This window comes from Diceros bicornis, chromosome 18 (assembly GCF_020826845.1).
Source record: "Diceros bicornis minor isolate mBicDic1 chromosome 18, mDicBic1.mat.cur, whole genome shotgun sequence".
Taxonomy (NCBI): domain Eukaryota; kingdom Metazoa; phylum Chordata; class Mammalia; order Perissodactyla; family Rhinocerotidae; genus Diceros; species Diceros bicornis.
Genome location: NC_080757.1, coordinates 15739272 through 15764714, shown reverse-complemented (window position 1 = coordinate 15764714; position 25443 = coordinate 15739272). Strand labels below are relative to the sequence as shown.

Below are 25443 nucleotides of genomic sequence, written 5' to 3'. Positions count from 1 at the left end.
CCCTGAGAGTCCAGGGCCCTGCCTAGCTGAAGAGGGTTCAAAGAGGCTGGCCTGGGCTGCTGTAACAGAGTTATCATTTCCCAATGCCCCTGGGGTCTATTTATTCTGCATGTATCCTCTCTTCTGGGTTTTCTCATATACTTGCTACCTCCCCACCAAATCTGACTTTCCTCACTGCACCATAAGCTCCTCAAGGCCAAGGGCTGCAGCTCTGCCTTTCACTGGATCCCCCAGGAACAAGGACACTGAGCACACAGCAGGGGCACAATCAGTGTTGGAGACCAAGAACCCTGCTAGTCTGGGATGGTGTGTGAGGCTCCTTCCAAGTCCTAGAGGGCTCCTGAGATGTCAGCAACCTCTTTCAGTCATACCATTTCCTGACCATCTAGCAAAAAATTGACCAATTGACTTTCTTCCCCCTGAAAGTCTCCTGGGTAGGAAAGCACAGAGACGTATTACCCTGAAAGCTGCCCCACCCCAGGACCCAGTGAGGGGAGAGGGGAAGCCGGAACAACTTGACAGTCTTGCTGTTCTGCCTTGGGGAGAGAAGCTGCTCTACTTTTGAAGAACAGAAAACCTTCCTTTAGGTCTAAGGGCCTGGGTTTAAGAGGTTCTGGCCAGGCCACATGGGGAGGGGGAAGGAAGACAGGGAGGGTGGAGGCGGGACGAGGGCTGCTTCAGTGCCAACATTCTCAGGTGGCGCTAACGTGTTTCCCACAACCCCCCAGGGTTCTATAGCCTCTGCAGGGGCGGATGTTTCCTGCCCTTTGTTTCCACCCTCATCTGGCACTAAGACACTTGGGACTGGGAGGGAAAGCCCAATGGAACATCTTGGCATGGATGTCAGAGGTGGCTTGGCAGGCAGACTGCCAGTCTGGCAGCTTTTCCAGAGCACAGGGCTCCCGAAGTTGCTCCAAGTGGCTGCTGAGAAGGGGATGTTAAAAAGCCTGGGCTTCCCAATCATCTCTCAGACCCTCTCCCTCCAGATAGCCATCAGCTATATTAGCTGTATCAGCTATATGAGACAGGAGCCCAGAGCCCAAAGCCTATCCTGAGGCTGACCCACCACAGAGGTCCAAGAACTAAGGATACCTAGACAGTCCCCTGGAGACAGCCCAGCTGGGCTCCTCTGGCCTGAGGGTGGAAGCAAGCTAGCTGGGTCCTGAGATGCTGACCCTGCACCAGCACCAATGACCAGACACTGGTAAGGGCCCAAGTGGCAGGAATCCACAGGCATGAGCCAAGGGCTTGCTCTAGAGGGTTTCTGTCAGCCTGGCCTTAGGGTGACACTGGCCAGAAGAATGCTACCTCGAACCAACAAAATGATCATGAAAAGCTACAAGACAATCAGACCAAAGGCATCTAACCACTTCAAAATCCTCCCAGCCTCCCTGCCAGACCACCCAGCAGCACTGCCGTTATCTGCCAGGGCTGAGTGTTTACCAATAACGGGAACCAGCTTTGCTGTTTTACTGCAAGCTTTATAAGGATAAAAACAAGGGCTGGGCTCATGCAGCCTCTGGTTGCTGGGACACAGGAGTCCATTTGCTCAGCAGTTTAAGCCATGGATCAGCCATAATAATTTGAACTGCTTTGATTATTAAACAATTTTCCTTGCCCCATGCATTCCCTACTTCCCTGCAAATCCTGTCTTACACACACAGCAGGGCTCTGCCTGCCTGGCCCCAGGGCCGTGGGGCATCTGTGTAGAGGGGGCTGCTGCGCACGTGCAGGGCTGCTCTGGCCTGACTCACCGATGAGGGGCACCACCAGGATGTACTTCCTGCTCTCCAGCAGCCGTGCCAGACTGGCCAGGTGGTCAATGAAGCCGTTGGTGTCTGGTACGAGGAACAAGGGTCTGATCTCGAGCTCCATCTGCCTCATCTGACTGTGGTCCTCCAGGACAGCCTACAGGGACACAGACGGTGAGTGAGCCAGAGAATGAGCAGGCAAGCGGGTGGGTGAGCCAGGGCCCTGACTCCACAGTGTGTCAGCATCCTGCCTCCTGAACCTCTTCCCCCTCCAGAGGAACAGCCAGCCCCTGTCAGGCCTGAGGGACAGGCCCAAAGGCTGGGCAAAGCACTGTGATGAAAATCAACACAGACCAAATGGCCCAGGGAATGGGGCGTGACTAAAACCCTGTCTAGCACTGGGGAAGGGCCCTGATGATATTAAAAATAACAGGTCTCTGAAAAGAGACCTGTTGGGCTAAAAATCAACGAGAGTTAGGTTCCTTGGATATGAAAGCGGTTTCATGTACATTATCTAGGCAGCATATAGAGGAATACTTCTCAACCAAACACTTCATATATATATCCCAAACAGAATTTGTTATTTCAACTTATTTCATCATGTAGTTTAAGAAAAAGTTAAACTCAAAGGCTAAACTCAGAGAGGAAGATGGGCACGGATGTTAGCCCAGGGGCAATCTTTCTCGGCCAAAAAAGAGGAGGATTGGCATTGGATGTTAGCTTAGGGCTGATCTTCCTCACCAAAAAAAAAAAAAAAAAAAGGCTATACATAAAAAGGGATGCTGGCAACTAATAATACCAAAGTCTCCTGCAGCAGCTGGAGTCCATACAGTGTGATGGATCAGGATCCAACTCACATGTCTGCAAAGAGCAACACCCAGACTGATGAGATTGCCACCACCTTCCCCCAGCCGACCAGTACAGTGTTTCCTAAATGTTAGTCTTTTATGTTCCATTGGTGCTCCTTTGCCACAACTCTGTACAATCTATACTATTATTTACTTGATGTTTTTCTTGAAATTGACTTAGGTCAATTCAGTCTTTTTTACTTAGTCTCTTCTTAAGCAAAGATATCTATGGAATCAAGGGTTTGACAGCCTAGTCCTGTTTACTAGTGCAAGCTAAATTGCCATAATAAAAAGTCAAAGTGTCTCCGGTGCATCACCAAAAAACTACCTCATACAGCACCAGTGGTCTGTGCACCACACCTCAGAAAGCACGTGGCCTAGTGCCTGTTAGTCTTACACATGTTCACCTCTTTCAGGGAAGCTCCACGCACATCTGTGAAAGCCCAATTTTCCCAAGTCTGACAGAACCTTGTGTGGCAGTGGTCCTTTGAGATAGGCTCTGGGTATGTCTGTCATTCCAGAACATGGTCACTATTGTGCTGCCTCCTCTTCTGGGGACCACGGCCAAGAAGCAAACTGATTTGTTGGCATCTGCCCAGACAGTGTGTTCCCTGTTTATGGAGCTGAAGGCACCAACGCAAACCTGGCAGGGGCCAGGGGAGCAGGTCCCAGCCTTGTCACGCCTTCTCATGGCCTTCTGCCACACACCAACTTGCAGAGACACAGGCACAGGCACAGGGGAAGGGGAGCAGATGTGCGTGCCAACTGAGATGGGGCCCACAGTGCTGGGCCCTGGCCACTAACAGTCAGTGAGGAAGGTGCTCAGGTTTCACTGGCAACAACAGTAAAACTGAAAGGGCATGCCTCTGAATGCTGGGGGTGGCTTCTCTGTGACCTGCCGGGGACCTCTCCCTATGAGTAAGTTGTTGCTGCCACTGCCACCACAGCTGGTGTAAGGCACAGGCCACAGGACGCTGGCAGGCATGAGAAATGTGGCTGAGAGGCCCAGTCTGCTGAAGTCTTCCTATTGCTCTCACCTCATTTGGGGGAAGTACCATGGCTGCTGGCCACCCTCCCAGGGGATTTGGGTCACTGTCCCTCCCCATAGGGCTGCCAACTAGAAGGTGACACACATTTCACCAAACTTGGCCTCAGCATTTTTCTAAAATTTGTTTTTTATTGAGATATAATGGACATATAACATTGTGTAATGGCTCGGGCATTTTGTAAGGACAGGAAACGGTCCCTACTCAGGTTCAGTTAACAACTCGCTACTCTTTCTCCTCACACAGAGGGAGCATCAGCATTCCTGTTCCTCATTTTCCCAGGTCTTGGTGTTCTCTATCCAGCTTTTCCACTGCCAGGAACATTTTTCTTCTATCACAGGCCCCCAAATCTCTGTCTTTCTGGGAAAGAAGGAATAGGACAAGCAATGCCACCGGCTGGGGGGAGGACAGGGGTTCAGGGCCCTAACTGAGCACTGCATCTCTGCCACCACCCCACCGAGACTCCTTTCACATCTCAGTTTTCCTGCCTCCAGAAATGACACTCTAGCCCTGGTTTGACTCTAAGGAAGTGGAATTGGCTGTCACTTTTTACCCTGTGTGAAGAATGAGCTCCTAAGACCTTGTACCATCCTACCTTTAGAGCTGCCAGTGGGCAGGAGGGCCTTTAGGCCAGGTGGCCAAGGGAGGCTGGGGGCTAACCGAGCCTACTTGTGTGTTCTGATGACAGAATGGAAGAAAAATCTAGGAGTAGGGTCCAGTGAAGCTCTAACTGTCTGAATTCTCTGAGCTCTGGCTCAGGCCCAGAAAGGTGAACAGAGGCCACAGCGTCTCAGGGAGGTGGCAGCCTTGTTCGTTCCCCAGGGGTGTGGTGGGGTCAAGCTGTATGAGGGTGGTCGGAGTTGTGCTGCCATCATCCGGTCCCAGGGACGCCCGCAGACAACTTCCCTTAACCTGGCTCTGCCCAGTGAGTCACCACAGAACTGCTTCCTGTTCCCCACATGCCCTCACGGAGTCTCAGGAGATTAAACGAAGCTGCTCCCTCTTCTCCTGGGGTACCAGTGGGCTTCTGGAGGGGTCATACTTGAGTCACTAGACTGGCCCAGTCCCCTTCAAAAGAATGGCAGACTGAGGAAGGCTCGGGAGTCCGCCGGCCCTCTTCTGTGGGTGTCTGTGTTTCCGGCCCTCTCTGAGTGGCGCTCTGTGTGTGTGTGTGTGTGTGTGTGTGTGTGTGTGTGTGTGTGTGTTTAGCGTTTGCCCTCCCAACTTTTCCAGATTTTACCCGTCAGATTCCTGGCAGCTGTGCACGGCGCCTGTGCCGGCCGTCACGTCCCATTCCGATCTCTGGGTCGCACGGTGAGAGAAGGACACAGGATGCGCAGGGAGTGAAAAAGTGATGTCGGTGGGGAGAGTGCCAAGTCCCCACTCACAGCCATGGGACGCTTGGGGAGAAGGGGGAAGCATGCTGCTGCGGAGTTCAGAGGCCGGTAGTGAGATTTATTTTTGTTTGTATGAGTAAAAAGCTACAGAAGCCTCTGGTGGGGGTGAGGGGGGCGCAATTGGAATGCTGTGATTCAGACAGACTGGCCCTGGCCTGGAGTCAAGTGTGCTGACCTGGAAGGAGAGTTCCATAGGAACCCTTCTTACTGCCACTAATGCTGGGCCACAGTGGTCCTTGGACAGTGAACTGGGGACCAAAGGAAAGCATGGACACTTTGAGTCAGACCAAAGGCAATAAGGACCAAGTTGTCATAAAGTGTGGAAGAGAAAAAGAACTTAATTCTATTTCTGGAAGGTGCCAAGTAACCAACTTTCTCCGAAGTATGGGAGCATCCTTGAGCAAGCTGGTGGGGAGCTGGGAAAGAGAATCCACAATAATATCTGACAAGGAAGCTAACAGGCTTGGGTCCCCAGGAAAGGCTCTTTTACAGGTTAAGTTCCTTCTTCTAGACAGTGGTGATGATTTGGGGGTGCTGACCCATTGAAGATTAAAACGCTGAGCATTACAAATATAGGTAATGCAATTAGTTCACACAGAAGTTGTGGAACTTGAAGAACCTAGACAATGAAGCAGAGCCAGATCAAGAGAAGGCCTTCTTAGGTCTTCCTTCTGCTTAGGGCTCCAAAGGGAGTAGAGCTTCCTTCCCTTTACAGGGTGATGGAATCATTTATCCCCAGGCCTCTCTCGCCAGGGCAATGTCTTCACTAGAAATGAAAAATTTTATAACACAGTAAATTTCCATGCTCACCTTGCACATATGTGAAAGTATCTAGCACAGTGCCTGATACATTAGTAACAACAAATGTCAGTTTCCTTTCTTCCTGCCCAACTCCATTTTTCATCTTCTATATATCCATGAGGGTAAATATCTGGGGAAACCACTAGGGCGCAGAGCTGGAGATGGGGAGTGGTGAGGCAGAGGACTGTTGATTTCTATTATAAGACTCATGGTACCCTTGTTTTTTTCTTTAACTATGTAGAGGTATTTTTTAAAAATGGAAAAATAGAAATGAAATAAAAAATAGGAATAGTTGGTGAGATAACCACTAATAGTGCAGGCAGGTAGTTCCTTCTTGAGTGGCAGAAACCAAAGGGAGCAGATATTGCATTTGCTATAGAGAGCAGGCAGAGCCACCAGCCTCCCCTGGGTGCAGTACAGTTAGCATCTTCATTTGGGGTGGGTTACTCTTGGGAGAGTTTCTGCTGAGGACCCCTTCCCTGGATGTCACAGCTTAACATAGGCTTGCTTTCTTTTTTAAAGTTATAATTATGACGAATTGTTTGCTGCTACTTCTTGTTTTATGAGGACTGATCTTATTTTCAAACTAGACTGTAAGGGGCTCAAGGAGAACTGCCTTCTTTTTTTCTAGTTTCTTTTACAATACCCAGCAGAGAGTCTGATATATCATAGGAGCTCAATGAGCTACATCACAGAATCTCAGAGTTGAAGGGCACTTTAAAGATAATCTGACAATTTTATGTGATAACTCTTGTCCTGAGAATGCCCAAGAAGTGTGCCCTTTCCTGATGGAGAGGGAGAGGCAGGGCTAAGCACGACGCCTCTGAGTTTGCTCCAAGCAGCAGCCTAAAGCTGTTTCAGCCAACAGCCCGACCATCCTGTAGGAGGAGAGGACCCTGTGGATGCTGCTGGAGCCAAAGGAGGCAAGAGAGGCTGGAGCCAACCGGAGGCCTACCACGGTTTGTGAAGAAGCTGGAACAGGCTCTGGAACGGGCTCGAGTGAGGAGGGCGGCTGCCGGGCTCTGAAGGCTGATGTGCTTTCCTGCCCTGGCGTGAACGTGCCCCTGGCCTGGTAGTACGCTGGCTCACGCCCTGCCTCCGACAGCTAGGAGCCAGGGTTGAGTGTCTGCCTTCCGCTAGATTCCATACAGGTGTGGGGGGCTCTGTGCATGCCCCATTGTTCCACAGCCCACCCCCCCCCCCCCCAGCTGGGTGGCAGTGTGAATGGACTGCAGCTATATTTAGAGTGAGACTCCTGGGGCCGTCACAAAGGAGTGACTGCATCTTCAGGAGGGTGGGTGGGCGGGAAGGGGACAGGGGAGCAAAGTTATTTTCAGAACACATGTCATTGCTGGCTACAGAGCAAGACTGTAGCCATAATGCGGAGGGAAACAATAGCTGTGGCCAGAGGAAGAGCCTGTTATGTTTCAGGTGGGATGTTTGCAACTGCTCAGGAAACCTGACCCCACCCGACAGCAGCACAAATCACAGCAAAGCCTCGTGGAGGCAGAAAGGAGGCGGGGGATTCACAGGGCCAGGGCCAGTATGAGGTGCCAAGAGGCCACACCTCATGCCTGGAGGAGGATTTTCAGTGACTGCTTTGCCCTGGAGGCCTGGTTAGGAATGAAACACTTCTGATCAATTTCCCAGACAAACCATGTACCCTGCTCTGATCTCTGGACACCTCCCAAGAACGGCAATGAGAAGGAAAAGAACTCGGCAGAAAGCAGCAAGGTGGGCAGAACCAAACCAATATGAAGAGCTATGTCAGGCAACAGGCAAAGCAGGGCCTGAGCCAGAGGGCGTGGCCTTAAAGCCCTGGGTAGGTGGACTTGGCCCCCCAGCTTCCAGGGGCCTGCCTGGGCGTCGCGACTCCAGCTGCACAGGCCGGAGAGCTGCTCACACCCCTTTTCTGACCTCCAGTCGGCCCCGCTCACCAGTCTCTGCGCAACGCTGGAAGCAGGGAGGGACAGGCTGCAGAGGGAGGCCAGGCCTCACCTCCCCCACCCCTACAGATGAGCTTAGGCCAGGGGTCTAGGTGGGAGCAGGGAAGTGGGGGTGTGGCTACAGCCCCAGATCTCAGTTGGACTTTATAGCCATCATGGGGGCCAGGAGGATTTTTTTCAACCCCATCTTCATATCCCCTTCCCCAAACATGTGTGGTTCCTGTTTTGCTGCATCTGTAAAAGGCGCTGGGAGCTGGGGACTTGCCTTACACCTCTCGGTTAACACCCTTGGAGACTGATGGAGTTCAGAGCAGTGTAATTTACAGCCCATCTCTCCGATCTTAATTCACTCGATGTTCCTCTCTTCCTTATTGTATTAGTGTGACCCACGTACCTGCCAACAATAATGGCCTCTCCAGCTAGGAGCCTCTCCCCCACTCCCAGGACAATTTATACCTTTTCCTTGGGATTTTCCCCCCTTAAATTAAACAAAAAGAGGAAAAATAAGAAAAGGTTAACATGGGTTTGGAGCGCTGCAGCCCCGTGGTTCTGGGCAGGGAGCCAATGGCCCGAGGGCACACACATGTGTGTGCTCTCCCAGAAGGGCCTTCACCGGCCCTGTTTTACAGCCACCTCGGCACAGACTCCAGGGTTCACGCATATGGCCAGACAGATGTGTCTGGCTTACGTTCAAGGCTGGAAAATGAAGAATTATGGAAGTGAAGGGCCCCGGGCATTAAAAGGGGCGGGGGAGAGGGGAAGGGGGGAATTTTTCCTCTGCTGAGAAATCCTCCTGTGGCTGTGAGGCTGGAGGAAGAAGGCTGATGGGAGGCAGGGCCGCCAGCAGCAGTGCATGTGGGGCCTGTTCTTAAAGGGGCCATAGCAACCTGAGCCCCGGCCAGCCCAGAGCAGGCCCTCAGTGCCTGGGCCTGACCAGCTTGCTCTGAAGGAGCTGACAGGGAGAACAGGCTTCCTGGACAGGGGCAGCCATGGGTACCAGAAGTCAAGTTGCATAGAAACCTCCTATTTGTATAAGGTATTGCCTGTCACTGGAGAGGCCAAGCTGAACAGAGCACTCTAGACAAGGCCATGTCCCCGTGGCATGTGCTCCCACAGCATCCAGTACTTTCCTTTTGTTAAAAATGCTCACTTACACTTCAAATCACTGGCTTCTCCACTCCACTGTATACTCTGGGATGGGACTTTTTTGGTTCATTCCTGTGTTCCCTCACCACTAGCACAGTAGATGCTCACCACCACTTACTAAACTGAGCTGAAGACACAGTACCTGATTCCGAGGAGTTCACAGTACAGGAGGGGGCACAAGTCTAGAAATAAGTGTAATATGAGACATGATATAAGCCTCACACAAATGAAGTATAAATCAGTGCCCCAGGAACACTGAGCATAGAGAGATGAATTCCTCCTAGGGGGAATCAGAGAAGGCTTCACTGGGGAGACAGAGTTTCATCTGGGGATTGAAGGAAGAATACAATTTCAACTGGTAACAGGAAATGTAGAGCAGAAAAAGAGTACTCTGGTTTGAGGGAACAGCATGAACAAAGACTTGAGAGTGCAAAAGGGCAGAGCATATCTGGGGACAGTGAGGAAGGTTAGTGTTGTCCAGGCAGGAGGGCGTTGGTGTTTGTTTTTTTTGTGAGGAAGATCAGCCCTGAGCTAACATCCATGCCAATCCTCCTCTTTTTGCTGAGGAAGACTGGCCCTGGGCTAACATCTGTGCCCATCTTCCTCCACTTTATGTGGGACGCTGCCATAGCATGGCCTGACAAGTGGCGTGTCAGTGCGTGCCTGGGATCCGAACCCGGACCGCCGGCAGCAGAGCACGCGCACTTAACTGCTACGCCATGGGGCCGGCCGCTGGCCTTACTGTTTGGCCAGGCACTTTACATGCACTGTCTTTCTGAGGTAGGTGCCATTACCACTTTCATTTTATAGATGAGGAAACAGGCTCAAAGAAGTTAAATAATTTTCCCAATGTCATATAGCTAGTAAGGGGTCACGGGGGTTGGGAGCAGAGGTTGGAAAAACAGACTGGGAACAGACAAGAAAGCCTCATATGCCATAATAAGGAATCAGACTTTATTTTACTAGCCAACCAAAGGCACTGATGATTTCTGAGCAAGGGAGTGGCTCTTTTGGGAAGAGAAGGATGAAAACACATAAGATGCATTGGAGGCAGTGAGCTCGGCATGCAGACTATGTATCATACAACTCCAGAAGGTGCCATTCACAGACTACAAAGTAAATGGCACTCCCTGGAATTGTGCAATGCAGGAGTCTTTACTGCTACAATCCAAGTCAGTACCTGGACTAGAATAGCAGTAGTGGCAAAAGAGAGGAAAGAAGAGAATAAATGAGTGAACTATCAGATAGGATTTGATAAGAAATCAGATATGAGGGGTTAAAAGCCAGTGAGGAATTTAAGATGATGCTCTAGTTGCTACCATCTATTAAGTCACTGAACAAATGTTTGCTGAGTGCCAATTCTGCATGATGAGACTAAGAAGTAACAGAAAGGAAGTAGGAGACTAAGAAAAGAATGGTAGTGAGAAAGCCTAGGAGGATGGTGTGGTCAACAGAGAGAGAAGACGAGGGTCCACTTATGCTAAAGTGAGGCTGGAGGTCGGTGGCTTCAGGGTCCAAAGCTACAGGGAAGTCAACTGTGATGGTGACTGAGACTTGATAAAGATAAGTACTTGGTGACTTCTGATACAAGTTTCTATAACTGCTCCGTTGAGAGCCAAGAAACGGAGGTGGTGAGTAGAGAGAGAACTTTTGAGAAGACTGATGGTGAGGAAGAAAAGAGCCACAGGATAGGAAGAAAGACAGCTTGAAGATGAAGTTGCTCTGAGGGCCACAACAGAGATTTACACACAGACCACGGAAGGGCTGAGGAGGCAGCCACACCACGATCGATGACCCTCACAGATCGTATCACACACTTGATTCCAAAAGGCAGGGGGACATGAATATGTCTAAGGAATGATGGATCCCAACTGGGATTCATTCCCCTTCCCAGGGCAGGGCTCTGTCTGATGGGTGATTAGACTAATATCAGAGGACACTGATCATTTATGGAGCACATACTGTGTGCCATGCATTGTGCTAAGCACTTCACACGCACTGGCTACTGTAGGCCTCACAGCAATTCTACGAGGTAGGTGCTGTTACCCCGTTCATTTTACAGATGAGGAAACAGGCTCTGAGGAGTTACACAATTTGCCCAAAGTCACAAAGCTAGTAAGTGGTGGAGCCCAGACTGTGATCACGTCTGCCTGACCACATGCGCTAAGCCCTAGGCCAAAGGCGAGGGGCAGCTAAAGAGAGGGTTGAAACAGACATTCCTAAACAGACCTGATGCTTTCCCATGCATACAGTTAGTCTTAAAGAGGGGAGCATGACTGGCTCTTTCCTGTCTGCCCTGTGCCCTAGGTAAGAGGAAGTGAGCTTATAATGCAAGAGGACAGACCTGGGAGAGCCACAAAGAAAAACTTACTGGAAGTGACGGTATGGGTCCATGAAAGGGCTGATGGTGGAGGAATCCTTGTGTGGAGACTGAATAGTTTCTCTCTGGGAGGGTTCAGAGTATCCTGTCCAGAAGGGCTTGGCCATTATATGGGAATCCAGATAAGGAGACTGTGGCAATGACATCCTCTCCACCCGAGAATAGGTGTTCTCAACAGAGAATCCATGGCCTCTCCAGCAGTATCTGGATAAGGTTCAGGGGAACTCTGAAACCCCTGAAATTGTATGAAAGATCGTGTATGTGTGGTGTGTATTCATAGATCATCAGTCGGGGAGAAGCTTTCGTCAGATTCTCTGAGAAGAACCTGACCCTTCTGGCAGCCCAAGAGGAGGGAGACTTCAGGGCTCCAAATGTGCTACCAGAATTTAGTGACAGAGAAAGAAAACAGACCGGTGGAACCAGACAGGACACTGTAAGACTTCCTGAGAGGGTCCTACTCATCCCTATCCCTGCTCACCTCCCCCTCATGCCCTATATAGCCACCACCCTGATAGGAACCACCCTCCCCAGGCAGGCCCCACCTGGATCTTTTCTTGGCGACGCTGCTGCTCAGCTATCTTCCTGGCCAGAGCCAGCTTCTTGGCCCGAAGCTCCCTGATGTCATCCTCACCCCCGCTGCCTTCAGCCTCTGAATCTTCCTCAAAGTCTTCAATCACCACGTCCTCCTCCTTTGGGTGGTGGAGCAGGACAGGGGAGAGAGGAGACTGTGAGCCCACAGCACTTACCAGACTCACCCTTCTGTCTTCCCAGCACCCCACCCCCTCCATCTTATTCAGACCATTCCCTGCAAAGGGCTCCAAGGTGTGTGCTTCCCTCCACTCAGGCAGAGAGGGGATAGAGAGAAGCTGTCACTCCCTCCTCCTGCCAGTTGCTCCCTTTTGCACTCTGGGACTCTTTCCTCTTTATAGAATCATAGATCCGCACCACAAGTCACTCACACACACACATATACTTCCATGCTTATACTCATAGCTCTTCATTCTCCTTTGCACACACTCCCAAAGTCAAACTTGGGGCCTATTTTCATTTTGAAATCACCAAAGGGGAAAACAATAGAGCAAGTTAAACCACCCTATTTAAATCTAATTCATGTCAATGATCTGATAGGAATCAATTCTGGCCAACAGCTGGGAGTTAGGCATGGAAGCTCCCTTGCCCCAGACAGCTTCAGAGAGCAGATGCTGTAGCTCAGCAGACTTTGCCCTGGTTTCTTTTTAAGACTACAGCCTGGCGGTGTGGGGGCTGCTGGGCCCCATTATAGGAATTCACGTGACATGACCTTGCTCAGCTGCCCTCCTAGCAGGCTAGGGGATGGCTGGCTAGCTTGAGGAGTCTCCTGCCAGGCTGGTGGAGCCTTCCCCAGGGATGGCACCTCCCTGCTTGCAGCCTCAGCTCTCAGAAGCTACCACTCCCCGGGTGGTCCCAGGCTCCATTTCTCACTCTCTCACTTTTGGCCTTGGTCAGTAGAGAACATGCAGCTGCCCGAGAGAGCTTCCTTTGAGGGACAGGGTTAGCATGGGTAATAGGGAGTGATTTAGTAAGAGAAGATTCCTGTGTTTCTAACTAGATGGTAATTATAACAATGATTATGACAATAACAACTACCATTTACTGAGTGCTTACTATTGGCCAGGTCCTGAGCTAAGCGTTTCTCATGTATTAACTTATTTAATATCACAACAGCCTGTGAAGTAGATGTTATCATCCCTATTTTATAAATTAACAAACTGAGGTTGAGAAAGTTAAACAACTTGCTCAAGGTCACGAAGCTAGTAAGTGGCAGAGCAGAGATTCAAACCCTCGTGAGTCCAAAGTCTGTGCTCTTACCAATAATACAAAGCAGCACAGGGTCGGGGTCCTGAACCCAAAGAGTAAGCTCAGACCCAGCCCTTAGTGGCTCAGCTTCGCCAGGCCTCTCACAGGCCCACCTGGGATCTGTTCAGTAGAGACTGCTCTCTCCTCTAACTGTCCATCTCAAGATGACATCTGACGGATTCTCTTGGCTGAAAGTGGTTGGTAAAGTGTGTGGGTGGGTAGGTGATGCTTTGTCTTGGGAGCAGAATCTAGGGGTGGGAAGACAGGTGGTAGCATCCCTAGGGAACTGGACTCTGTTCTGTTCATGAAGAATGATGTTTGAAGAAATATCTCTCCCTTTCTCTCTCAATCAGCTTTAGTGACTAAAGTCACTTAAGACTTCATTCTGGGCAGAGATGAGATCTCAAGATGGAGCCAGAACTACCACTATCTTAAGAGGTCTCAGGGGTCTGGGGTGCTGTCTGTAGTCACCACTCATCTGACAACCCACAGGCTATAGTGTCACAGGGTTCACTTTCAGAGAGGCCCAGGCATGTGAAGGAGGAAGACTCACTCTACACATTTACTTCCTTGTTCCTGGGGTTAACCTGGACCAGAGTGAGTGTAATAAGATGCCTGACTGGCCAGTAGGGGAACACTGCCTCTGCCTGCTCTGATTAGGGATACACAGGGTTATCACGGGGCTTGGACTGAGCTTGACTGAGGTCAAAAGAGGGTCAGTGAGGCTTGTCTGAGGTTTGCTCAGCTCTCACAGCAAACGAGGAAGTACAGGGTTATGAAATTACACAGACCAGGGTAAGCAGGGTTTCCCAGGGGCCACTAACATAAAGGAACCCAGGAGGCTCGTGGGAAAAGGAAGAAGTGGGCAGCGTGGTGTGGGTCACAACCTTCGCCTGGTCAATAAGCCCTAGAAGAAGAGAGAGAGAGTGGCACAGCCAAGATCTGGAACTGGAGAGCTGGTCTGCTCCTTGTTAGAGTGGAGGAGCCCCTCCTTGGCTTTTACACTGTGCCCCTCTCTCTGGGCCTCACTTGTCTAACTGGATTTGGTATTGCAGGCTCCACTGGACAGAGGACATCTTTTAGAGCAATCCTGGAGAACTAGCCTTGCTTACCTTTCACAACCTGCTTCAGCCTTAAAGCGTGGATGAGATGCTAACTGAGGTGCTACCCTACCCACAATTCCCTACACACTGCCCAGGGCCTGAGTGGCACTGCTCTGTCCTGCCTGAAGCCTGGACACCCCAATGGCTTTAGCAACCCACTGTCTCCTCCCACACTGACAGCTCATTCTTTCCCATTATTCCTGCCCAGGTTTCATCTACAGAGTGTGGAATCATGGGCTCAGCTTTACCCCTGGAACCACCTCTGTCCTGGAAGCTGAGCCCTGTGTCATCAGGGGTGGGGTGGGGTTCTCTAGCTATTCTAATGAAGCTAGTCCAAGACTTTGCTGCTCTGAAGACTCTGAATCAAAGGTGGCCACTCTATCACTGCTTCAGATCACAAACGACAGCTTCCAGCTGACATCTGGCTTCCCTGGCCTGTTGCTGATTTCATCCCTGCACCCCACCCTGCTCCACCAGGCGCTTGAGACTGCTGCGGGCCAAATGACTGTGTTGGCCTACGGGTGACCTGGCCTCTGGCTAGAATCACTTCCGTCCCTTCCTTAAGTCCCACGTTCCTTCCCACCTAAGTCTCCTCTGCCTTTAATACTCTGGGTAACAAGGAGGAAAGAGTCAACCATCAGGCAAAAGTGAGCTGTGTGTGCACACACACCCAGACAGAGTTATCTACACCCAGACACACAGCAGGGCAGCTGGCAGTGATATTAAACGCATATATGTGCCGACACCATCACACACTCACATTTACTCAGAACCTGGACAGCAGGGAAGCTGGCAGAAGTATTCAACTTAAACTGACACACAAACCCGGAACATACAGACCCATGACAGCAATCACCCCCAGGAAGATACATATACGCATGGCAGGGCAACTGCCAGCGGGGTTTAGCAGGGGTGGGCACACAAGCTCGTGCGCGCACACACACATACACACAGTCTGGAGTGAAGCAAGTGCTACAGGAACAACCAAGGGCAAACAAACAAGAGGAGAATTCCTTAATCACATCAGGATGTGCAGGAGGGAGGGAGGGAGCGAGGGAGGGAGGGAAGGCCGGGGGAGGGGGTGATTTTCCACACGGGGCCAGCAATGTCAGCTCTTCCTGTACGTGTGCTGGAGGCTGGAGTTCAGGCCTGTTCTGCACTGAGCTCCACACATCTATAAACTTGATCCTCAGCCTGAACCCTAACCGCCCCCCCACTCCCTTTCCTAAGCCTCCAGAGCTGCACATTATTAAACTCTTTCTTTCCCTCCCTTCTCCTCTAATGCAACATTAAAAAGAAGCATCTGGAACTCGTAGCAGAGTGAAATGGAGGCAATGGGGTGGGACTGGCAGGAAGGGGCACCAACAGAGTGCAGTCTTGAGAAGTTGGCTGGTCATGTTAACATTGACACTGCTCTGAGTGGTTATAAATAACTAGGGATAGCAGCTGAAGCCACGGGCAGAGTAAGACTGTAGGGGGAGGGGAGCCTTCCCTCTGCCACAGCGGGCTCTTCCCGCATAGTACCTCATCTTCCAGTTGTTTTCCCTCTTGGCTTCCCATTTCCTTTCCCATGGTGTCTGGGACGGGTGCCACTGACACATATTTTCCACCCTTGAATGCCAGCAGAGGCTCCTCTTGTCCACAAAGGGCTTCCAGAAAATACTTCAGCACTGTGACCCTTTTGCAGTCGGCTGCAATAACCTAGGGGATGAGAGGGAGAGAAGAAAAACAGCATTTTCTGAAAGGGAAGATGAAGATGAGAGACACTGTTTGTTGGCTGAGGGGCACAAGAGAAATGTGTCGAAGTTGCTGGGCAAGTGGGGCAGAGTGAGTGAGTGGGAGTGTGTACGTGTGTGAGATGGTGAGCCAGGGTCAGGGTGGGTTGAGGACCAAGATCTTTTTTTTTTTTTTTGTGAGGAAGATCAGCCCTGAGCTAACATCCGTGCTAATCCTCCGCTTTTTGCTGAGGAAGACTGGCTCTGAGCTAACATCTATTGCCAATCCTTCTCCTTTTTTTCCCCCAAAGCCCCAGTAGATAGTTGTATGTCATAGTTGCACATCCTTCTAGTTGCTGTATGTGGGATTGCGGCCTCAGCATGGCCGGAGAAGCGGTGCGTTGGTCCGCGCCTGGGATCTGAACCTGGGCCACCAGTAGCGGAGCGCGCGCACTTAACCGCTAAGCCACAGGGCCGGCCCCGGACCAAGATCTTCTAAAGCAAGAAAGCCACCACTGTCTCTCCTTAGAGCATCTCTGGGGTAGCAGACAACACCAGGACCAATGAAAGGCACCCTCTGGGATTTTGCCTTTCTTTTACTGAAGTCCTGATATAAAAAAAGAATAAATTAAACTCTTCTGAGTTTGGTATCTGACTGATAGAAGGAAGGGTGGAGTGCAAAACACTGGCTTCCACAGAATATAGCTGTCTAGTACCCCTCACTGCCACTCTCCATTCTTTTCCCAGCTCCTCTCTCTCCAGACTCCCAAAAGGAGAACTTTCAGCCTGAGTGCAAAATGAATGATGAGGGCTTTCTTGGCTGTTTCATTTCAGCCAGATCATTTCAGGCTTCCCCTGACAGGTTCCTGCCCCACCTAAGAGCTTCTCATGCTCAAGAGACTGGGGTCAGGCAGGAAATTGTTGTCAGGAGAAGGGAGACAGGCAAAGCAGGTGGGGGGTGTTTCACCAAAGTTCTGCTCCTCTAGGGGTTCACGCCATTCTGCTCCCATGTGGCCACATCAGCACATAAGCCAGTGCTGTCAGAGAAGCTGGGGCTGATTTAGCTGAAATGAAATTCAATATCTTGAGCAATCGTCAAATTTGTAAATGTCTCAGATGAAGTTTCCATAGTCACCCTGTCTGGGGTCCTTCTCCTGGGAGACCACACACACATGCCCTCACCTGCAAACTCATCTGCTTTGCTTGCAACTTCTCACGCCCTTCTCTTCATCTCTGGCCTCTGGGGTCCTCTCCTCCCTACTGGCAGGGTACTTACCAAGGGAGGGGAGGGGCCCTGCTTGATATGGAGGCCAGAAGCTGGTGAAGGCCAGTCCACGTAGGGAAACACACTCCAGTAGCCAGATGTGCCACAGGGTGGCAGCCCCTTCATCATCATTGACTCTAGTCCATACTGAGTGCCCCCCCACCTTAATGCCTCCCATTCCATAATGTGAAAGAGACTTCCATGTCTGATTCACATAGTAAAGTACTAATTTGGAGATTGTCTTTGTTTGCTCATTGTTTTACAGGTGCATTTGTTATCTCCCTCACCTGGACGATAACCCCACTGGTGGCAAGGACTACATCTCATACTCTTCATACTTCTCTGGCCAGGGGTGCTAAGGACAAGCAGGGCACACAGGAGGCTCACAGTAAGGACTGACAGGCACAGGGAAGCTTGGCTGGGTACCACCAAGCTGGGAAACAGAGGAGGCAGGCATGATCCATGTCCTCTAGGACACTGTGGAAATGAGCACCACTCAGCCAGCTGGCTGGCAGGACAAGTGCAGCACACAGCAGTCAACTGTGTGCTCCATGACTCCATCCTCTGCCACCTCTCCCAGACAAACCTGATACTCTCCCTGCCTCAGAGTGGCCCCTGCTCGCCCTCACCAATCGTCCTGGTAGCATTACAGGCCTGAATCTCAGGCTAAGTACCTCAACCACCTCCACCTGAGAGGCTGATCTAACATGTGCTCAGCTACGCAGAAAAGGCTTAGGAGAGGACAGACGTCTTGAGCTTTGGGTGCCTGGTCCTGGGCTTACCTCCTTGAAGGAGGAAGGAAGCTTTCCTTGGGCCAGGGCAGGTAACCATGGGTTCCATCGCGTGTATTCAAACATGTGATGAGGAAGGCTAGAAATACAGAAGCAGGGGCTAAAAGGCATTAAAGAACAGAGCTGAAATGAGTAATAGCCTGGCAAGCAGCACGCACAGTGGCCTCCCTACATCCCCAGCCTCTCACTTGCAGAGGAAACTTCTGCATTTCCACAAGACTGCCAGTTTCCTCTCTGTGGTCTAATTTTAACCACCTTGTCGTTACAGTGTGTGTCAGCCACCTGACCCCACTATGACCTCTGACCTTATGCCCCAGCTACTGCATGCACTATGGAGAATTATGTAATGGGTCCAGGACTTTCCTTTTTGGTGTGAGGCTGCTACCACTGAATGGAGAGGAGGTGGGGGTTAAGGGGTGAGAGGAGGACAGAGAAAAAGTTTGCCATAGTCCTTGGCATCACCTGGATGGTGAGAGGTATGCTGGCACTTCTGCTGAATGTGCAGCAGAAATCTGCCCAGAAGTGTGCGCCCACGGGTGTGTGTGTGCTGACAGGCAGGCAGGAGAATTCCTGCTGTTAGAGCATGGGCTGGGTGGCATGCCGAACAGCTCAGGAAGAAAGTGTGATTCCTCGCCAAGAGGGAGAAAGGCCACATGTGTGGACGTGGGACTTCTGGAGACGGGGATTTCCAGGGCACAGCGGGACCCAGGGATGCAGACATCCTGAGCCTGCCTGTAGCACATCCTTAGAGGATCAGTGGGAACTGTCATTGACAGGGACACAAAAGCAAAAAGCAGTGCCCCACCCCCCATTTTCATTTTCACCTGTTTAGAAGGCACCTGGTTTCCTTGGGGATTTTGTCTGCTTTGGTCATTAGTACCCCCCTAGGGCAAGGGCACTCCTGGCTGATTCTCAAAAGGCCTTTGATCCAGTGGGGTCTCTGAGCTGGTGCTAAGGGACCTGAAAAGGATTCTACCTGTTTGGAGAGAGAAAAGTCATCCAGTCGTTTGGAAGAGTGTCCTCTCTTCCTTTGTAATCCAACCTAGCAGGGAGAACAGCCAAGGCTGTACAGTCTCCTTAGGTTTCCAAAGTACACTGTGGGAGAAACGGGTTCTAGCTATTTAGTAGATGGGGGAACTGAGAGGTAGAAAGTCTAGAGCTTGCTCAGGGACACAGAGAAAACTTCTGTCTCTAGCCTGCTGGCCTGTCGGCTAAAGTGTTTTGCTTTAAGGTAGGAGAAACGAGCCTAGCAGGGTGAGGACCACACTTCTCTTGACCCTGGAGTTCTACAGGAGGCTTTTGGGAATATTCTCCTGTAGACAAAGCCTCCAGCACTTGAGTTGGGGGAAAAAGAAAGTTTAAATATGGTTAATAAGGGACATCATGACGAAAGAAGCCCTTCAAAGCACCCACAAAGAGCCAACTCCGAGATGATCTTTGGCCAACGAGGATTCCCTGGTAGGAGAGGGGTTAAAGCTAGGCTCCCTGCTTGGAGAGGAGGGAGTCCAGATGAAGTCTATGACATAATCCCCACAATAGCTCTGTTCATGAGTACATTTTTCCATTCTATATCAATGAAAAACAGAGAATGTAAATGGTATGTATATTGTAGCTCTGGGCAAACTCTAGATTCTCTAGAGGAGAGAGAGCCGGGCAGGAGGGGCCTCCTTCCTGGCTGTTAACAGGCTGGGCTTGACTGGGGCTAGAGGTGGGTAAAAGAGCCTCTGGCTAGGAAATACCCAGGGGAACCTGGGACCCAGCACCTTCTTAGTAGCAGTCATGGCCCTTCTGGAGGGAGGCTCACTGTGGAGGAGATTATCAGGAACTCCAAAGTTAATCGACAGAATGTCTCACACAAATCATTCCACTCAGCTTTGAAAAGAAAACTGAGGCTTTAGGTCTGGGAAGAGTTGAAAGAAAAGCACTCAGAGAAAGCCCCTTTCCCTTCCCCTGAAGACCATTTGAGGCAGCGTGCCCCGCCAGTGGGAACTGAAACCTCTAGCTTCAGGGCTCCAGCTATCACCCGGCTCAGGTCCACACGCAAAGAACCAAGCAGAAAGGAAAACTGAAAGTGAGATGTGGCAAGGCGATACAGGAGCCTGTCCTGTCCCAGGCTCAGTTCCTTAGAGAGAGATAATGTGAGCATGCACGGGGTAAGTAAGCGCTGGAGCTAAGCGGAAGGTTAGGTCTTGAGGAAAGCAGAAAGAAACCTCTAGGTTGAGAGAAGAGGGAAGGCAGACTGAGTTACCGGTCTGGGGTATCTTAGGTGGGGCAGTGGATGAGCAAAGAATGGAGTTCTCTGAAAACTCGCCACAGCCATTCAGCAAGGGACAAGCCCAGCCTGGGCAGAGATGCCCAGGAAGGAACAGAAAAAAGAGATCTAAGCTGTCTTATGCAAGGTGGGGGAGGGTGAGAGAGAGAAAAGGAACTGAGCACCAGGTACCACAGACTGATATACTCTGAGCTGTAAGATTTACCACTTCATAGCAGCCATGGGGAAGGGAGAAAACTCCCAATCTAGCCAGAGAACAGGAGGAAGGGTCAGAGACCTGAACCAGGCCTCTGGATGCAAGCTCTAGGGAAGGAGGGGCTCACTCCATCTTTACTGGGTCCCTGTTTTCTCCAAACGGGTCCCCTGGAAGGCGCAGGCACTACAGTGGCTGGTTAGATTTTGCAAAATTTCTTTTTCTAAACTTTTGGTTTAGGGGAATCAGAATTTAAACTTGCACTACCAGCCAGTTCTATTTTTTCTGGTCTTAAAATGTCCTGCTTGCTACTGTTCCTCTGGTTAGAGAGAAAAAAATCACACGGGTTTTCCCCTACAAACTCAAGTTTACAGGTTGTTTTTCTTGTTTCTCTAAATGGAGCCAATTATTCTCACATTTGTTGAAACCTTCAATCAAACTTTATAGCTTGTTAATTTTACAGAATGTCCTTAGAGCAAATAAGATGCAGACAGGAAAGTGAAGTCTTGCTGAGATTATAAAGAAATCTTAAAATAGCCTACAAATCCACCACCAAGGCTGGTAAAATACAGGCTGCGTGGCTGGCTTCTGAGGTCAATTAGCAATGGGTTAATTATCATCTTTAATGAGCCAAGCCTACAGGATTGGCTACAAGAAACTGAACTCAGACTAAAATGTTTACACAAACTGGAAGCCTCTAGCAATGCACGACTCACCCTCACAGGAGACTGAAGGGTGGGTAGGACAATTCTGTAGTGGCCAAGGGTGGGTCAACCTGAGAAGAGGTCTGCCAAAAAAAGCTGAGACACAGGGAATCCTCCAGAGCTGGGAGGACAGAGGAAATGGTTCATTCACATTCCTAGGGGGAGGGGCTTCTAGGCAGGGAGCAGACTCCAGAGGCAGGAGGGAAGCCGCCGCAAGGATGCACAACCTCTCTGAAGACAGAGGCAGTAGCTTATGATGGAGAGACAGACATTCGCAGCCTATCTGAATAAGAACAAACTGGTATTGAATTGAGAGAGAGGGTCATGTGTCAGAGGGGAGAGAAAGGAAGAACTGAATGACAAAGGGGACTGAGGGAGAAAAGGCATGGGTCTTTGTTCCAGATGCATATCCTGACAACCCCTGGGCATACTGTCCAAGGGGATCAACTCAGTCAGCATTTCACTCTCTCCCTACCCCTGATGCAGCAGGTCCTCATTTCTATGCAAGGCAGCTAAGCAAAGGCTTCTCCCTCAGTCACTTTTGATCCAAATGTCCAGACCCAGCCCTCCCTGGTCCTATGGTTGGTCTGTGCTAGCTGAGGGGTCAATGGGTCACAAGATGAAATGCTAACATCACTGGCCAAACCATAGCAGCCACACCATTCCACGTGTCTGGTCCAAAGAGCTGTGTTTTCTTCTTAGTGGAGGCAACGTGGGCCATTACCAATCAGCTGGCAAAGCACAGACGCCCGTTCAGAGTGGTATGGCAGCCTGCTTGCCCCACCCATATCCACTGTGTGTGCATATGCACGCGCTGGCCTTAAATCTCCTAGAGAGGGGTAGGCGGGAACTGGCAAAGGGTTCAGTGGGAAGACTGGGCTGGGGTGTATGCGTGTGGAGAATAAAACTATTCCAATAGTTTTATTGAAGATTCTAAAAGGTACATGTACTTGGCTACTGAGAGGGAGACTACGTTCACACTTCACACTGGAGGGAGAGTCGGGAGAACAGAGGAGTTGTAGAGCATACACTGGCAGTGGGAATGTAAGTACAGCAGGAAAAACTGGTCCATTCTGAGAAGAGACAAGTCGAAGCAATACAGGGGGTTGGTCAAGAGCCTGGGCTTCATAGTCGGAGAAACCTGAGTTCAAGTCTTAACTGCCACTTCCTAGCTGTGTGTCCTTAGACAAGTTACTTAACATCTCTGAGCCTCTGCTCAAGTTGTTTGTGGGGTTTAAAAGAGATAATGCCTATCAATGCAATGCAAATATTTAGCAAGGTGCCTGAGCCCAGTAAGCGCTCAATAAATGAGTGGCTGTTATTTTTTTTTCTTCCTTGCTGCCTCACTCTGCTCAGAGGTGGGAGGGGCACTCTGCCTAACATCACTGAGATGTGTGGAAGCCAGACTCAGAGGTAAGGAAGGAAGCATGGGGCTGGCACACAGCCCAGGGCTGAGAGAAGAGGCCCTGGAATGCTCACCTGGCTGTTGAAGCTGCTGAAATGTTTTATTCAGAGCTAAGGTGCTGGATCCAGGCTGCTGGGCAGACCACTTGGTGGAGGGAAGGCCCAGCCTCTCTCCAGCTGTTCCTCTTTCTATTCTCCAAAAAGATTCCTGGACCTAACCATAGGCATGCATTCTACAGGACTTTAGAGACGCCCCAAGGGCCTGGGCTTTAGGACAAGCGTGCCACTAATGCACACATCAGAAATAAAATCCTGTAGCAAACATCACAATTGCCTTGCCCATCTGGTCCCTTCATACTGGGGTGTGGGTGGTGGCTTTGCCTTTGTTAATAGTATCCTCCTTAAACCAGACCCAGCTGGATCCTTGCTCCACGTCTTTCAATACAAGGGAAATGTCGAAAAAATTCCCAATGTGGCATTTTCTACCCACCTGAATTTCCTGAGCTTGGAATTCTCAACAACGCCAGATAGGAGTTTGGGCTCTCCTGGGCAGAGCACAGCATATTCTTCTTGAACTGTTCCCTTATGGAAAGAATTCTCTTCTAGAGCTCTGAGCTCCAGCTGCACAAGCAAGGTGCATTCTCAACAGTGAGTGTGTTGCAGAGAGCAAACTATAGGCAGCAGTAGCTCGGGCTGCAGTCCAATCCGCTTCCCCTGCAGAGTGCTCTGAAAGCAGCCACCCACATTGGCAGAGGTTGGGGCGGATACTGGCACTGCCAACACAAGCCTTTCAGGTCTAGCTGGCTTCAGCTGGTCTGAAACCTGGAACACAGGCGCTGGGGCCCTCACTTACTGAACCAGCAGGGGAGGCTACAAGCTCAGCCCCTGGGGATGAAAGTCCTCCCGTCTGTCTCAGTCTGCAAACATCCACACGCAGTCTGTTTCTACACTGCCAGTTAGTTCTGGGCCAGGAGCACTGTATCTTGGGCTCTAGTCACTCTGAGCCACATTCCTACTTGCTTTCTAGACAGCTAGTGTCAGGAGGCCACCTCTTAGGTTTGTGTTCAGGCTCCTTCACCAAATTTGTTCCCAGTTTTATTTATTTCATGTATCTGGGGGGAGAATGCCCTTTCTGAGATATCTGCAACATTCAACACATTTAGTCAACATTCAATTTAACAAATACTTACTAAGTGCCTACTGTGTGCACTAGGTACTGTTCTAGACCCTGAGGATTCAGTAGAGAACAAAGCAAAGTCCCTGCTCCGGGGAGGGGTGTGTCACATTCGGATCAGGTACATCCAAGACTCCCTGTCTCAAGAGAAAAATAAATTCTCCCCCCTCTTCCCACATTACCTACAGCACTCAGGAGGGCAGAATTCTCATTCCTCTTCCCTCCTTGTAGAGAGACCTGGTACACTGCTCCTTTATCCCTTTTAGGCTGAGGGTCCTGAGGAAGTCAGGAGGGAGAACTCCCTCGGGCTCAGCCTTGCTGTGAGATGAAACCTCAATCTCTCTCAATGCTTTCCATGATCTGTGCAAGCTCTCTACCACCCACCCCTCCCCACAGTATATCACCATTCTCACTTCTTGCTATTATTCTCTAATCCTCAACTCCAGGCCCCAGGCAACCCTGTTTCGATATTCCCCTGCATGCCCTTTGCTCCCTCTCACACCTCTGAAATTCTACAGATTATTCCCCCAACCTATAGTGACTTTACCTTTAGGCAATCCATTCCCTCACCTTCCTTAAATTTGATAAAAAGTCTTTCTTTTCAAAAAGGCTTTGTCCAGCCTGCTATCCCATTGTCCACAAATTTTTCCTAAGGCCGTACTATGTGACAGGGACTATGCTAGACATCCTGGGCACACAAGAGGGAACAAGGTACATGCAGTCCTTGACTTCACAGAACTTTCGGTCCAGAGAGGGATTCCCTAGTAACCTGATACTAACCTCTTCTAAGTCCACAGTTGCCCTTTATCACCTATGGGCTAGGCCTATACTTCATTCATGTCCGACCTCATTAGCAGCCCTCAACATCTGTGTAACTTATATGCCACAAAGTGAGTTACTGATCATTCAGAGCCACACTAGAACGTCCTCTATATCATCTCCCAGTGATCCAACCCTTTCTTGAAGATTTCAGGTGGAGAGGATTTAAGACTATGGGGAAGCTTTTAAAAGCATCATTACTTAATGTTTAAGAAACATACAAGTAATTTTTATTATTACCTATGTAACAGATTTTTTTTCCTGTTAACGGCCAGTCCACCATGCTCTATGAGAGGTCTGTTAACTGTTTTGAATCTACAAGAAAGTTTGTTTCCTGCTAGGGAACCCATTCCATTTTTGGACTTTTCTAATTGGTAGAAATGTCTATTCCTTTTAAGCCTAAATCTGCCTCCCAGTGCTTCTAATTCTGTTCTCTGGGGCCACATAAAAAAACTATAATTCTGCTTCTACCTGACTGGCCTCAAATTATTTGAAGTCTGCTGTGTTATACCTTCTCTAGGCTAAACAGTCCCACTTCCTTCAACTGTTCCTCACTTCAACTGTCTCCTCAACATCCTGCTTATTCTTTCACTAAGACTAATGTGTCTCCTAGAGTGAGTGCCCACATGTGATGTGGAAGCAGAGAACAGGGCAGAACATCTCTTCCTTGTTCCATTCTGGATACCTCAATTCTACGAACAGGCCAAAACAGTGTTAGTTTTGTTGTTCACCTTGCACTAATGACACATTGTGAGCTTTTAATCAACAAATCCCCAAACTGTTTTCACATATGTGGCTAAATAATATCTCCCCCCTGAGTGCAAGCCCTCCACTCACTATTCCCTTTTATAAC

General features: G+C 50.0%; 1 protein-coding gene across 4 annotated transcripts in view; it reads right to left on the bottom strand.

Moving 5' to 3' along the window:
• SMG6 (SMG6 nonsense mediated mRNA decay factor) overlaps window positions 1-25443 on the bottom strand; it is a 205440-nt gene that overhangs the window by 5871 nt on the left and 174126 nt on the right. For all 4 annotated transcript variants that reach the window (XM_058560085.1, XM_058560086.1, XM_058560084.1 and 1 more), the window contains 3 exons: window positions 15779-15955; window positions 11858-12004; window positions 1755-1908 (listed from right to left, as the gene is read on the bottom strand). In XM_058560085.1, the coding sequence (XP_058416068.1) occupies window positions 1755-1908; window positions 11858-12004; window positions 15779-15955 (478 nt within the window). The remainder of the gene's footprint in view (window positions 1-1754; window positions 1909-11857; window positions 12005-15778; window positions 15956-25443) is intronic.